Genomic DNA, 14,584 nt, shown 5'->3' with positions numbered 1-14,584 from the left:
GTCATAATTATGTCCTTATGATCATTTCTGGAAGCGAACTTGCTGGATCGGGGTAAATGTAGACGCCCCCATTTGCCTTACATAAAGGCTTTAGTTACTTATGTCCTCAGGGTCCTGTCCCTGTGTCCTCAGCAGATGTGTCCCAGGTGGTGTCCTGACTCAGGAGGACAGGCGCGTGGCATTTGTACTCCTGTGGCAGGTGTGTCCTGCAAGCTGATGTCTGATACCTGTGGCAAACCCACCTGCTGCATTTGTTCCCTTTCTAGTGGAGTCCTTTTTTTTTAAAAAAAAAAAATGCTTTATTTTTGACATATTACATATGTCCTCTTTTCCCCCATAGATCCCCTCCAGCCCATCCCAGGCCCTCACCGCCCTATTGTCTGTGTCCATGGGCCATGCATATATGCATACAATGTCCTTGGTTGATTACCTCCCACCCACCCACCCTCCCCGACTTTCCCTCAAAGACTCTGCACTCTGTTCCATGCTTCCATGTCTCTGGATCCACTCCATTCATCAGTTTATTTTGTTACTTAGATTCCACATAAGAGTGAGATCATGTGACACTTGTCTTTCTCTGACTGACTTACTTTACTTAGCATGATACTCTCCAGGTCCCTCCATGCTGTCTCAAAGGGTAAGAGATTCTTCTATTTTACTGCTGCAGAGTGTTCCACGGTATAAATGTACCACAGCTTTTTATCCACTCATCTACTGATGGGCACTTGGGCTGTTTCCAGATCTTAGCTATTGTAAATTATGCTGCTACTAGAGGCCCAGTGCACAAAATTTGTGCATGGAGCAGGGGTCCCTCAGCCTGGCCTGCACCCTCTCCAATCCGGGCACCGTAGGGGGATGTCTGACTGCCGGTTTAGACTGCTGGCTCCTAACCTCACCTGCCTGCCTGCCTACCTGATCACCCCCTAACCCCTCTGCCTGCCTGCCTAATCGCCCCTAACCGCCCTCTCCTATGGCCCGATCGCCCCTAACCACCCTCCCCTGCCGGCCTGATCACACCTGATTGCCCTCCCCTGCTGGCCTGATCGCCCCTAACTGCTCCCCTGCTGGCCTGATCGCCCCTAACTGCCTCTGCCTTGGACCCCGCCACCATGGCTTTGTCCGGAAGGAGGACTGACAACCAGAAGATGTCTGGTCAACCTGGTCTAATTAGAATGTTACCCTTTCATTAGTATAAATGAACATAGGGGTGCATATATTCTTTCTGATTGGTGTTTCGGATTTCTTATGATATATTCGTGGAAGTGGAATCACTGGGTCAAATGGAAGTTCCATCTTTAATTTTTTGAGGAAACTCCATACTGTTTTCCATAATGGCTTCAGCAGTCTGCATTCCCACCAGCAGTGTACTAGGGTTCCCTTCTCACCACATCCTCGCCAGCACTTGTCCCTTGTTGATTTGTTGATGGTAGCCATTCTGACAGGTGTGAGGTGATATCTCATTGTGGTTTTAATTTGCATCTCTCTGCTGATCAGTGACTGAGCATTTTTCATATGTCTCTTGGCCTTCTGTATGTCCTCTTTGGAGAAGTGTCTATTAGGTCCTTTGCCCATTTTTTCATTGGGTTGTTTGTCTTCCTTCTGTTAAGTTGTATGACTTTCTTATATATTTTTGATATTAACCCTTTATCAGATGTATCATTGCCAAATGTGTTCTCCCATACAGTGGGCTCCTTTTTTGTTTTGTTGGTGGTTTCTTTTGCTGTTCAGAAGCTTTATATTTTGATGTAGTCCCATTTGTTTATTTTATCCATAGTTTCCTTTGCCCTAGGAGCTGTACTGTAAACATATTGCTATGAGAGATGTCTGAGATTTTGTTGCCTATTATTTCTTCTAGGGTTTTTATGGCTTCATGACTTACATTTAAGTCTTTTATTAATTTTGAGCTTATTCTTATGTATGGTGTAAGATGGTGTCTAGTTTCATTTTTTTGCCAGTATCTGTCCAATTTTCCCAGCACCATTTATTGAAGAGACTGCCTTGACTCCATTGTATGCTCTTGCCTCCTTAGTCAAATATTAATTGAGCATATTGGCTTGGGTCAATTTCTGGGGTCTCGCTTCTATTCCAACCTATATAATAAAAGTATAGTATGCAATTTATCCCCCTGACCAGAAGTTTTTCTGGGAGTATGATGACCAGGGGGCGGGGCCGGCCGGGGCAAGAGAGGTTGTACCCGATGGTAGCTGGCAGCTGCTAGGGACCCTACCAGTGCACAAATTTCATGCACTGGGCCTCTATTTGATCTATATGCCTGTCCTTGTGCCAGTACCAGGCTGTTATGATTAAGGTGGCTTTGTAGTTTAACTTGAAATTTGGTATTGTGATTCCTCCAACTTTGTCCTTCTTTCTCAAAATTGCTACAGCTATTTGGGGTCTGTTTTGGCTCCATATAAATTTTTGGAGTATTTGTTCTAAATCTGTGAAATATGCTGTTGGTATTTTAATGGGGATGGCATTAAATCTGTGGATTGCCTTGGGTAGTATGGACATCTTAATGATGTTGATTCTACCAATCCATGAACACAGTATATTCTTCCACTTGTTTATATCTTTTTCTTTCTCTTTTTTCAACCTCTTGAAAAAAGATCTGTTTTCTGAATACAGATCTTTTGCCTCTTTGGTTAAGTTTATTCCTACGTATTTAATTTTTTTTTGTTGCAATGGTAAATGGGGTTGCTTATTTACTTTCTATTTCTGAGAATTCATATCTCCTATCTATAAAAGGCTAATATGCAAAGTGTTCCCTCAGGAGTTTGACTGGGAGACCGGGAGTTCAATCACTTGCTTGACTTATGCTGACCATGGGTGGGGCGTGGAATGAAGGAAGGCCCCAGCCGGCAGCTAGAAGGCCCCAATTGGCCCTGATCGCCTGCCAGGCCTAGGGATCCTATCTGTGCACAAATTTTATGCACTGGGCCTCTAGTTGGTGTATAAAAATGCCATCGATTTTTGGGTGTTGATTTTGTATCCTGCTACATTGCCAAATTCATGTATTAAATTTAGTAGTTTTTTGGTGGAGTCTTTAGGTTTTTCTATGTATTCATGTCATTTGTGAATAATGATAGTTTCACTTTCTCCTTTCCCATTTGGATGCCTTTTATTTCTTATCTCATCACTGTGGCTAGGACTTCCATACTATGTTGAATAAGAGTGGACATCCCTTTCCTATTCCTGTTCTTAGGGGAAATGGTTTTAGTTTTTGCCCACTGAGTATGATGTTGGCTGTAGTATTATCATATATGGCCTTTATCATGTTGAGATATGCTTCCTCTATTCTGACTTGCTGAGAGTTTTTATAAAAAATGGGTGTTGGATTTTGTCAGATGCTTTTTCTGCATCTATTAATGTGATCATGTGATTTTTGCCTTTCAATTTCTTTATGTGAGGTATCCCGTTTATTGATTTGTGACTGTTGTACCAGCCTTGCATCCCTGGATTAAATCCCACTTGGTCATGGTCTTTTTAATGTATGGCTGGATCCAATTTGCTAATATTTTGTTGAGGATTTTAGCATCTATGTTCATCAAGAATATTGGCCTGTAATTCTCTTTCTTTGTAGTATCTTTATCTGGTTTTGGAATTAGGATAATGCTGGCCTCATAAAAAGAGTTTGGAAGTGTTCCTTCTTCTTGGATTTTTTGGAAGAGTGAGGAGTATAGTGTTAGTTCTTCTTTGAATGTTTGGTAAAACTCCCCTGTGAAACTGTCTGGACCTGGGCTTTTATTTGCTGGGAGTTTTTTGATTACTGCTTCTATTTCATCAGTTGTTATTGGACTAATCAGGTATTCTGATTCTTCCTGATTCAGTTTTGGGAGATTGTATTTTTCTAATACTTTGTCCATTTTATCTACATTGTCCAGCTCGTTGGCATATAGCTGTTCATAGTATTTTCTTACAATCCTTTGTATTTCTGTGGTGTCAGTGGTTACTTCTCTGCTTCCGTTTCTGATTTTATTTATTTGGGTCCTCTCTCTTTGTTTCTAGATGAGTTTGGCTAACAGTTCATCAATTTTGTTTATCTTTTCAAAGAACCAGTTCTTGGTTTCATTGATTTTTTTATTTGTGTTTTTTTTTACTCTTCATATTATTTATTTCTGCTCTAATCGTTATTATTTCCTTCCTTCTACTTACTCTGGGCTTTTCTTATTGTTCTCTTTCTAGTTCTTTAAGATGTAGGGCTAAATAGTTCATTGTTGATTTTTCGTGTTTTTTAAGGTAGGCCTGTAGTGCTATGAACTTCCCTCTCAGGGCTGCTTTCACTGTGTCCCAGAGATTTTGGGTTGTTGTGTGCTCATTTTCATTGGTTTCTAGGAAGTTTTTTATTTCTTTTTTGATCTTGTTGGTAACCCATTCATCCTAATAAAAGATAAGTAGGGTAATTAACCATACCTCCGATATGCTTCCCATTGGCTAATCAGGACGATATGCAAGTTAACTGCCAACCAAGATGGCGGTTAACCGCCAACAAAGATGGCGGCTAATTTGCATACTGCAGGCAGGGCGGGACAGTGCCATCCTGCCTGCCCCGTTGCCATCTGGGCCTGCTATCTGCAACCCAGGCGGCAGGCGGCCCGTATGGGACCCGACCCAGGACTGGCGGGCGAGACCACAGCGATCCGCCACAGGCCATGCCCACAAATGGCCCTCCTGCAGGGATCCGAGGCTGGCAGGTGCTAATGCACCCATCCACCACCAGCCACGCCCACAAACGGCCCTCTTGTGGGGATCCAAGGCTGGCGGGTGCTAATGCACCGATCTGCCACCGACCACGCCCTCCTGTGGGGATCGCGGGCTGGTGGGTGCTAAGCACAGATCCGCCACCGGCCACGCCCACGAACAGCCCTCCCGCAGGGATCCGAGGCTGGCAGGTGCTAATGCACTGATCTGCCAACACGCACACCCGGGCCGCCTTTGCCCTGCATGAACTATGCAGCTGGGAGAGGGGAGTTGGGCCGCTGAGAGCAGGGCGGGAACTTCCCGGGGTTTGCGTCAGGCAGCCCAGAGTGGAGTGCGAACTATCCCGACCGGTAGCTGCTTGCTCATTCACCTACTCGCTCATTCATTCGCTCACTCACTCACTCATTATTCACTCACTCAGCAAACCCTCTCAGGTCCCTGGCACCAGGCCAGGCACTGAAGTTGAAGCAGGATAAGACAGAGCTATGTCCTCAAGATGTTAGTAATTCAGTATGCAGCCAGGAGAGGGGCGCCAGGCCCTGCTGGGAGCAGGGCAGGAACTTTCCCGGGGTGGGCTTCAGGCAGCCGGGGGTGGGGCGGAACTTCTGCCACGTTGCCATGGCAACGTGGCAGAAGTTCCTGCCCCTTAGCTGCTTGCTCATTCACTTACTCGCTCATTCATTCGCTCATTCACTCACTCATTATTCACTCACTCAGCAAACCCTCTCAGGTCCCTGGCATCAGGCCAAGCACTGAAGGTGAAGCAGGATAAGACAGAGCTATGTCCTCAAGATGTTAGTAATTCAGTAGGGTGAAGCAGGCACATGAACGAGGCAGTTGTATGCACAGATGCAGTGTACTGGGTTCGGTGAGGGCTGTAACTAACACCTGTCAGGGCCAGCCTGACAGGTTGAGCCGGGCTGAGGTAGAGAGGTGGGAAATGAGAAAAGAAAGAAAGACAGGAAAGCGGGGTTGGGAGGACTCCAGTTCTTGATGAACTGAAGTGAGTTTATTAGCTATACAATCCTATTTATACACAACACACTGAATAGGAGGTCTGTCAAGAGGAATGTATTCTTTGTTCCTCTTAATCTCTAAGGGAGGGACATAGCAGAAGGACAAGTTCTCAGTACAGCATATCTCAGTAAATAGTTACAGACTTCTTGGTAAGCCATGAAAGGCTGTTCTCATTCTACAAAGGTTGCTCTTATTCTACTGATAATCGCCATCCAAACAATTCTGGGAAAACTGTGTGGGCAAGGGTCCCAGCCTTGCTAGCCCCTGCAGGTGCAAGGACCTTGCCAGCTTACATCTCGCCCCCAACAAACACCGACTTTGTTCTCTTGATAAAATGGGGCCTCAGGAGCCAGGCCGCCCCAAGCCTGTAGGCCTGTGCCTAGTCCAGGAGTGGCCGGGGTCCCAGAACAGGACAGAGGGTGCAGGTCGGGCTGAGGGGTCTGGCCCCACCCCTCACCCTCACCCCCGAGTGCACAAATTTTTGTGCACCGGGCTACTAGTTGTTTAATAACATGCTATTTAGCCTCCATCTGTTTGAATGTTTTGGGTGTTCTTACTGTAGGTGATTTCTGATTTCATTCCACTGTGATCTGAGAAGATGCTTGATATGACTTCAGTCTTCTTGAACCTGTAGAGACTTGTTTTGTGCTCCAACTTGTGGTCTATCTTTGGTAATGATCCATGTGCACTTGAGAAGAATGTATATCCTCCAGCTTTGGGGTGAAATATTCTATAAATGTCATTTAAATACATCTAATCCAGTGTGTCCTTTAGAGTCACTGTTTCATTGATATATTTTTTTTTTTTTTTGTCTGGAAGATCTATCCAGTGAAGTCAGTGGGGTGTTAAAGTCCTCTACGATGACTGTATTGTTGTTAGAAGTTTTTTTATATATTTGGATGATCCACTATTGGGTGCATAGATGTTTACCAGGGTTATGTTCTCTTGTTGGATCAATCCCTTTAGTATTATGTAGTGACCTTTGTTGTCTCTTGTGATACCCTTCATTTTGAAGTCTATTTTGTCTGCTCTGAGTATTGCTACTTCAGCTTTTTTTTTCTTTTTCATGTTCCTGGAAAACTTTTTTCCAGCCCTCACTCTCATCCTGTGTGTGTCTTTTGTTCTGAGGTGGGTCTCTTGTAGACAGTATATAGTTGAATCATGTTTTTGTATCCATTCAGCTATCCTATACCTTTTGATTGGAGCATTTAATCCATTTACATTTAGGGTTATTATTAACACATTGTTTGCGGGTAGTTTTCATCGCGCGCTAACAGGTGGCGCGGGCCATTTTTGCTAATTTTTTGTGCAAATGGCAACGTTCAGTAAAATTACAATAACTTTAGTTTACGTATTTATACATTACCCGCATTCTACCGCTAGTCTATAAAAAACGTATTAATACGTGTCCCACGCTCTACTACACTGATAGAATGTATAAATACATAAAACATATAAATACGTTTCCCGCGTACAATGTGTTAATAGGTACTTATTTATTGCCATTTTAATTCTGTATGACTAGATTTCTTTCTCTGTTTCTTCTTCTCACTACAGCTATCCCTTTAGCATTTCTTCTAATGCTGGCTTGTTGATGATGTACTCTGTTAACCTTTTTTTAAATTTTTTTTTGTCTGGGGTGCTCTTTATTTGACTGTCTATTTTGAATGATAGCCTTGCTGGATATAATAATCTTGGTTTCAGATCCCTGCTTTCCATTACCTTGAGTACTTCATGCCATTCCCTTCTGGCCTGTAGAGTTTCTGATGAGAAATCAGGTGTCAGTCTTATGGGAACTCCTTTGTAGGTAACATTTTGCTTTTCTCTTGCTGCCTTTAAGATTCTCTCTTTATGAAGTGTCTGGTCATGGGCTTGTTTGGGTTCTTCTTGCTTGGGGTTCTCTGTGCCCCCTGAACTTGTGTGACTTTTTCCTTTACCAGGTTAGGGAAGTTTTCTTCCATTATTTCTTCAAACATGTTCTATATCTCTTTCTTTCTGCCTCTTCTGGCACACCTGCTATTTGAATATTGCTATGTTTCATGTTGTCCCATTGCTCCCTTAAGCTGTTCTCCTGTTTTTAAATTCTTTTTTTTCTTTTTGGTTCTCTGATAGATTTTTTCAACCCTGTCTTCTAATTCAGTGATTCAATCCTCAGCTTCCCCTAATCTGCTGTGTATTCCTTCCAATGTCTTCTTTATTTGTGCTATGTCATTCTTTATTTCTGTTTTCATGGTTACTATATCTTATCTCATACTACCGAGCATCTTTATCATCATTACTCTGAACTTTATATCAGATAAATATTTTATATCCATTTCATTTATCTCTTCTTCTAGAGCAGTGGTTCTCAACCTGTGGGTTGTGACCCCTTTGGCGGTGGAACGACCCTTTCACAGGGGTCGCCTAAGACAGTGGTCGGCAAACTGTGGCTCGCGAGCCACATGCAGCTCTTTGGCCCTTGAGTGTGGCTCATCCACAAAATACCGACTTCTGTGCATGGGCCACGAAGTTTCAGTCTCACTGTACATGCGTGCCCGCACGTGGTATTTTGTGTAAGAGCCACACTCAAAGGGCCAAAGAGCCGCATGTGGCTCGCGAGCCACAGTTTGCCGACCACTGCCCTAAGACCATCCTGCATATCAGGTATTTACATTACGATTCATAATAGAAGCAACATTACAGTTATGAAGTAGCAATGAAAATAATTTTATGGTTGGGTCACAACATGAGGAGCTGTATTTAAAGGGCCAGAAGGTTGAGAACCACTGTTCTAGAGAATTATCTTGTTCTTTCATTTGAGGGTTGTTTCTTTGTCTCCTCATTTTGGCTGCCTGTGGCTATGTATTAGGTAGATCTGCTTCTCCTCTCAATCTCTAGTGCAGGACAGTGTCAAACACCATTTCTTACTAATTAGATCAGGCAAAGATTCAAAGCCTCTTGAGCAGTGGTTCTCAACCTTCCTAATGCCGCGACCCTTTAATACAGTTCCTCATGTTGTGGTGACACCCAAACATAAAATTATTTTTGTTGCTACTTCACAACTGTAATTTTGCTACTGTTATGAATCCTAATGTAAATATCTGATATGCAGAATGTGTTTTCATTGTTACAAATTGAACATAATTAAAGCATAGTGATTAATCACAAAAACAATATGTAATTATATATGTGTTTTCTGATGGTCTTAGGCAACCCCTGTGAAAGAGTCGTTTGAGCCCAAAGGGGTCGCGACCCACAGGTTGAGAACCGCTGCTCTAGAGATTGCCTCTGTCTACAGATTGATAGGATTTTGTCTTGAATTGCACTCAGGCAATTGTCTACAGGTGTGGTGAGAGTTTTGTTCAACAGGGTGGGGCAATTGCTTCTACCTGGAGGATAGTTGTTATTCTCAGTCTCTTCTCTGCTCTGTGGGGCAAGGTGTTTTCCAATAGGGTGGGTCAACTCTCTTCCCCCAGGCAAAGCCATCTGTATAGCAAATGTCTTCCTGAGAAAGATGACCTCCATAGCATGAGGGAGTGACTCAGCATAGAAAACCGGGGTGTCTGCCTTCTGAGCTCTTAGCCCAGAGCCCCTGATCCTGGCTTCTAGCACAGCTCCAGTCCAGTCCGCCCTCCCCCTGCCAGAGCACAAGGTGGGTGGCTACACAGGGAATTTTGTGCGTTGGCTCTTTAAGGGAATGCCTGAATTTCTAGCTCTCTTCCTGGCAGACAGCAGCCCGCTGCTTTTCACAGCCAGATGTTAGGTGGGTACCCTCTTAGTTCTGGTGCTCTCTGCTGGGGGGCCCAGCTTGGGGATTAGACCCCAGAGTTCTCAGTGGCTCCCCCCACAGCTGAGATATCTCTCTGGGACTTCATCTGCTGTCTGTGGGTGCCCGTCCAGCCCTTTTACCAGTCTCTGCCCCTCCCACCAGTCTCTATGCCCTCTCCGCTTTTCATCCTCAGGTATCAGGGTTCTCTCCTGTGTCTCTTCTGTTGATTATTCAGGAAGCTTTTTGGATTTTAGTTGTAATTCCAGTTTAGTCTTGAGAGTGTGTCTGTGCAGCATCTACTTACTCCGCCTCCATTTTAATCTCAAGTCCTTTTCATTTCAGGGCACTTTAAGGATTAACTCTGCTTTTCATTGTTGTCACTACTCTTTGTGTTTTTTGAATTTCGTTTGTGGAATTTTCACACTTTAAGTATAAAGTTATGAAGTGATCGATGTATAGTGCACCTTCCCCACACCAAGTGTTTTGTTTTGAGTCCTTATAATTGAATAGTCACCTGTGTTTTGTTTTGGGTCCTTATAATTATTTTAGCACTTGAATCTTTAATCCCATAGAATTTATTCATCAATCAGGCGTCTGATTGATGAAACTGAGGAGTTTTGTCCAGGGCTTATCTGCATGTTTTCTTGGAAAGCGTGTCCCCTGGAGATGAGCAGGGTGGAGGCATGGGGACTGCCAGCGACCACCAGAGGAGAGAAGCATGGGGGATGGGGACGAGGGGGAGCCACACAGTCAACAGCCTGGACCTGGAGCAGGCGACCAGGGAGTGCTAATTGGTGTGAGCAGAGGTTTGTGGGGTCATGGTGCTCCCAGAGCTGGGAGTTTGAGCCCAAACACTACACACTGACAACATGTCCTGCGTACCAGCAACCACGGCCGGAGGTGGGCGTCATGTTACCACTGAGCATCCACGTGGTCTGAGGTACAGTGATGGCGAAACCACGGCGCCTGGTCTTAAATGTCCCCGTGTGTGAGGCCCAGGGGTGTGAACTGCCTCAGAGACAGCCTGTGGGGCAGCCTATGGAGCGATTGTCACAGGAGAGCCTGCTCTTGGTGCAGCCTGGATGTGCTGGAGTTGGGGGGATGACAGATTGATGAGGGGCCCATAGAGAAGTCTGGATGTACAGGGATTTGAGTCTTGTCCCCACATCAGGAGGAGGGCGGTGGGCTGCAGGGCTGTGCCACCCTGCAGGTGGGCAGCCAGGGAAGCAGCGGCTTTTCTCTGTGGAGCGTGTCGTGTCATCAGGGAGTGTGTGGAAGGTCCCTGCAGCAGGAGAGAGGGCTGCGGGAAGTGTGTTTTGGCCTTCCTCGCCTTCGTCAGAACATGCACGAAAGACAGTGTGTGCGTCTCCTGTGCTCATGCACCTTCCCCGTGTCCTTTCATAGTTGCAGTACGGTGACAGCAAGGACAACCCCCTTAATTACTGGCTTTATAAAGAGGAGGGTGAAAGAAGACACAGGAGGCACAAAGAGGCTGACCGAGGAAAGAAGCATCGTGATAAAAGCAGCACCAGGGAAAAGAGAGAGAAGTACTCAAAAGAAAAAAGCAACTCGCTCTCCAAAAATGAAGGGGAGAGAAGACACAAAGAGAAAGCACATAAAGAAGGCTTTCACTTTGATGACGAGAGGCACCGAGGTAGCATGGACAGAAAAGAGAGGTCATCGAAAGAGGAGCATAGGAAAAGAGAGCTCAAGGTGCGTGTCCTGGTGCTGCTTGCCCTGGCACCCTGTCGCAGGAGCACGGCTGACTAGCCCGGCGGGACTGTGCTGAGTCATCACCGTGTAAGACATGGTTCATGTCTGTGTTGCATGGTCAGTACATAGAGATTCCTGGCCTAGGAGGTAGGAAGCATTTTTGACACATTCAGAGATCTGTCATAAAATTTTGAAATTTAACAGAGGAAGCTGATATTTTTTATTTATTTATTTATTCCTCACCCGAGGTTATTTTTTCCATTGATTATTAGAAGGAGTGCAAGGAACAGGGGGAGGGGGAGAGGGAAAAGAGAGAAACATCGATGTGAGAAACACAACGTTGATTGGTTTCCTCCCTGGGGCCAGGGATCGAACCTGCAATCAGATATATTCCCTTGACCGGGAATTCAACCAGAGATTGACCCTTTGGTGCGTGGGCCGACACTCTAACTACTGAACAACATCGGCCAGGGCCCCCTGTCAGCCTGCCTATCCTTGGCCATTTCTACAATCTAATGCATTTTATTTTAAACCATTTGTTAATGTAAGAGAAGATCATTAAAATTCTTTTTCTACAGGTGCATAGATCTGTGAAATAGCCACATTCCATATATTTGAAAGTTTAATTTTAAGCAGTGTAAGGAACTAGTCTTACTTTTCTAAAAAGAATATGAAATTGATAAGTATAACTTTCAATTACTTACTGAGCTACTATATAATCACCTTTTAATATATCTACTTTTGTTCATCCCTCTTAATTACCTAACTGACTAAAAATACGTATGGCATAGCTACTGCTGCTAAATTTTGAATCCATACTTGTTTTACAGTTTATTAATTACAGTCCATTCATTTTGATGTACTAATTAATGGTTATGAAATTTTTTTCTTTTACAGAATGTTGAACACAGAAACCAGGGTGGCAGTTCAAAGAGAGATGTTACTGGTGGCCAGTAAGGAATACGTGTTCTTTGGCTAATTATTATGCACTAGAGGCCCGGTGCATGAAATTCATGCACAGGCCAGGGGGGTGGGGGTGTCCCCTCAGCCCAGCCTGCATCCTCTCCAATCCGGGACCCCTCGGGGGATCCCTGGGATTGGGCCTAAACCGGCAGTCAGATATCCCTCTCACAATCCGGAACCTCTGGCTCCTGACTGCTCACCTGCCTGCCTGCCTGATCACCCCTAACTACCCCCGCCCCCTGCCTGCCTAGTTGCCCCCAACTGCCCCCCTCTGTCGGCCTGGTCACCCCTAACTGCGCTCCCCGCCATTCTGGTTGCCCCTTATTGCTCCCCGTGCCGGTCTGGTTGTCCCCAACTGCCCCCCTCTGCCGGCCTGGTCTCCTCTAACAGCCCCCCCCCACCCGCTAGCCTGGTTGCCCCCAACTGCCTTCCCTGCCGGCCTGGTCGCCCCACACAGCCTACTGTTCAGTCCAGCCGTGGGCAAACTACAGCCCGCGGGCCGGATCTGGCCCGTTCGGCTGTTCTATCCGGCCCGCGGAGCCGAAAGAGCGGAGGGTTCTCTTGCTCTCCCCTCCGCTCCTTCACCAGCAGCGGTGTTATCATGTATTAGTTCACACAATGGATGTATTAGATCCATGCTTTTGTTCCAGCCCTCCCGTCCAGTTTAAGAATCCATTGTGGCCCTCGAGTCAAAAAGTTTGCCCACCCCTGGTTCAGTCGTTTGGTCGTCCCTCACTAACCCCCCTGCTGGCCTGGTTGCCCCACGCAGCCTGCTGTTCGGTTGTTACTATTACTGTGACAGTATCCCAGACAATTTGTATATTCCTCTATTATTAGTATAGATAACACGATGAATGCTGAATTTTTCTTATTGGGCCTAATTATAGCCAGGAAATGGCGATAAGTGATAGACATACTTTACTTACTCAGTCCTCCAAATCATACCTGAAGTACACTAGGGAACTGGAAACTTGCTACAAATTATAGATCTTATTCTGCCTTTTTGTATTTGCTCATCAAAGCTAGAGAATCAGAACTCACTCTGGGGGAGTAACTCATTTGGAAGATGGCCCTTCCATGGGGGGCCGTCCAGCCTGGAGGGAAGAATGTCTGCAGGACGGCTCTTGGTCCTCATCCGATAAACATGTGAGAGGCCCCCCATCCACAGCCCCAGGTCTGTGGTTGCAGTAATTAGAGCAAGGCTGTTGGCACCAGTCGGCAGGAGTGGCCGGTCTGCCTCTCTCTGGGATGTTGGGGGCCCTTCAGAGCCTTTTCTTCACAAAAATGATACCTATTTTGTGTGGGTTTTGTGAAGATTACAGATTAGAGTTTATGTATCACCTCATTTTGTATATAAGCTGTAGATTTTAGTTTGTTCTTTATGGCAGCCATATTTGACAATTCGTTTTCACAGATTAGGAAAATGCAGGCTAAATGCCTTGCCCAAATTTTTACAAGTTTGAGCAAAGCTAGCACTTAAACCCAGGTGTGCAAATTCTTGGCCTTTGTGCTGCCAGTCTGCTGGAACACACAGGGAAGCTGTGCTCAGCTGTGGGCCTCCTCGACCATATGCTACAGCAAACTGGGGTGAATGTAAGTTCCGAAAATTGAGAATTAATTTGAAAATTTGAAAGCCTTAATTTTAGGTCCCAACTAACATATAGCATATGATTAACAAATAGAATATTGTAAGGTAAATCTTTCTTTTGGAAATCCAACTATTATATTAAGCATAAAATAACATTTGGGATTGACTAATAAAATTATAGGAATTTTCTAGAACTTGTATAAGGTTGGAGATTCATACACAAGTTTGTTAAAACCCAGTTTCTTCTCTCCCCTGAAGATATTTTGTGTTTTAGATTACTCCTGAAATAGTAAAAGTGCTAGGAACACTTTGGTGTTTGCAGTTCTGATAAAGCACACTTTGAAAACTCGCCATTTACAGTAGTACTTCATCTTGTCAAATATTGAGAAGAGCCTTTGCTGACATCTAAAGCGACCTATTTTTTTAAAATTAATTTTGGTTTTGATCATATTTTCTTTCTAGGCATGCAGAGGATGTAGTGAGGAGCAGTGGGAAAGATAAAGACTCGAGAAGGAAGGTAAGAATGTCATGCCGACCTCTCTGTGCAGTAAGGCTAGCTGGACACTTGGTTTGCCTCATGGGTCACTGGAATGTGGCTCCTGGAGGCACATAAGAAACACTCCAGATTAAAAACCTGGAAGAGATTGGAAGCAAGAAGATGGACAAGAAGCCATCAAACAGGAGCTGTCACAGAGCTGGAGTGGCTGTGCTGGTGTCACAGAAGGGACTGGACACAGAGTATCAGGAGGTGGAGGGACGTCTCATAAGGATGAAATAATTAGCTCAGCAGGAAGGTTAACAATTATCTGTGAACACATACCTCACAAAAGAGCCCTAAAATACAGGAAGCAAAAGTG

General features: G+C 44.9%; 1 protein-coding gene across 6 annotated transcripts in view; it reads left to right on the top strand.

Moving 5' to 3' along the window:
• Nucleotides 1–14,584, top strand: part of DYNC2I1 (dynein 2 intermediate chain 1) — a 98,559-nt gene that overhangs the window by 4,944 nt on the left and 79,031 nt on the right. For all 6 annotated transcript variants that reach the window (XR_013996564.1, XR_013996565.1, XM_081101853.1 and 3 more), the window contains exons 5-7: nt 10,868–11,176; nt 12,074–12,129; nt 14,190–14,244. Coding sequence is in view for 4 of the 6 variants with exons in the window: in XM_081101853.1 (XP_080957979.1) it covers nt 10,868–11,176; nt 12,074–12,129; nt 14,190–14,244 (420 nt within the window). In the remaining 2 variants the exon portion in view is untranslated. The remainder of the gene's footprint in view (nt 1–10,867; nt 11,177–12,073; nt 12,130–14,189; nt 14,245–14,584) is intronic.

Source organism: Myotis nattereri (genome assembly GCF_964212035.1).
Source record: "Myotis nattereri genome assembly, chromosome: 11".
Lineage (NCBI taxonomy): Eukaryota > Metazoa > Chordata > Mammalia > Chiroptera > Vespertilionidae > Myotis > Myotis nattereri.
This window is presented reverse-complemented; position numbering and strand designations above follow the sequence as displayed.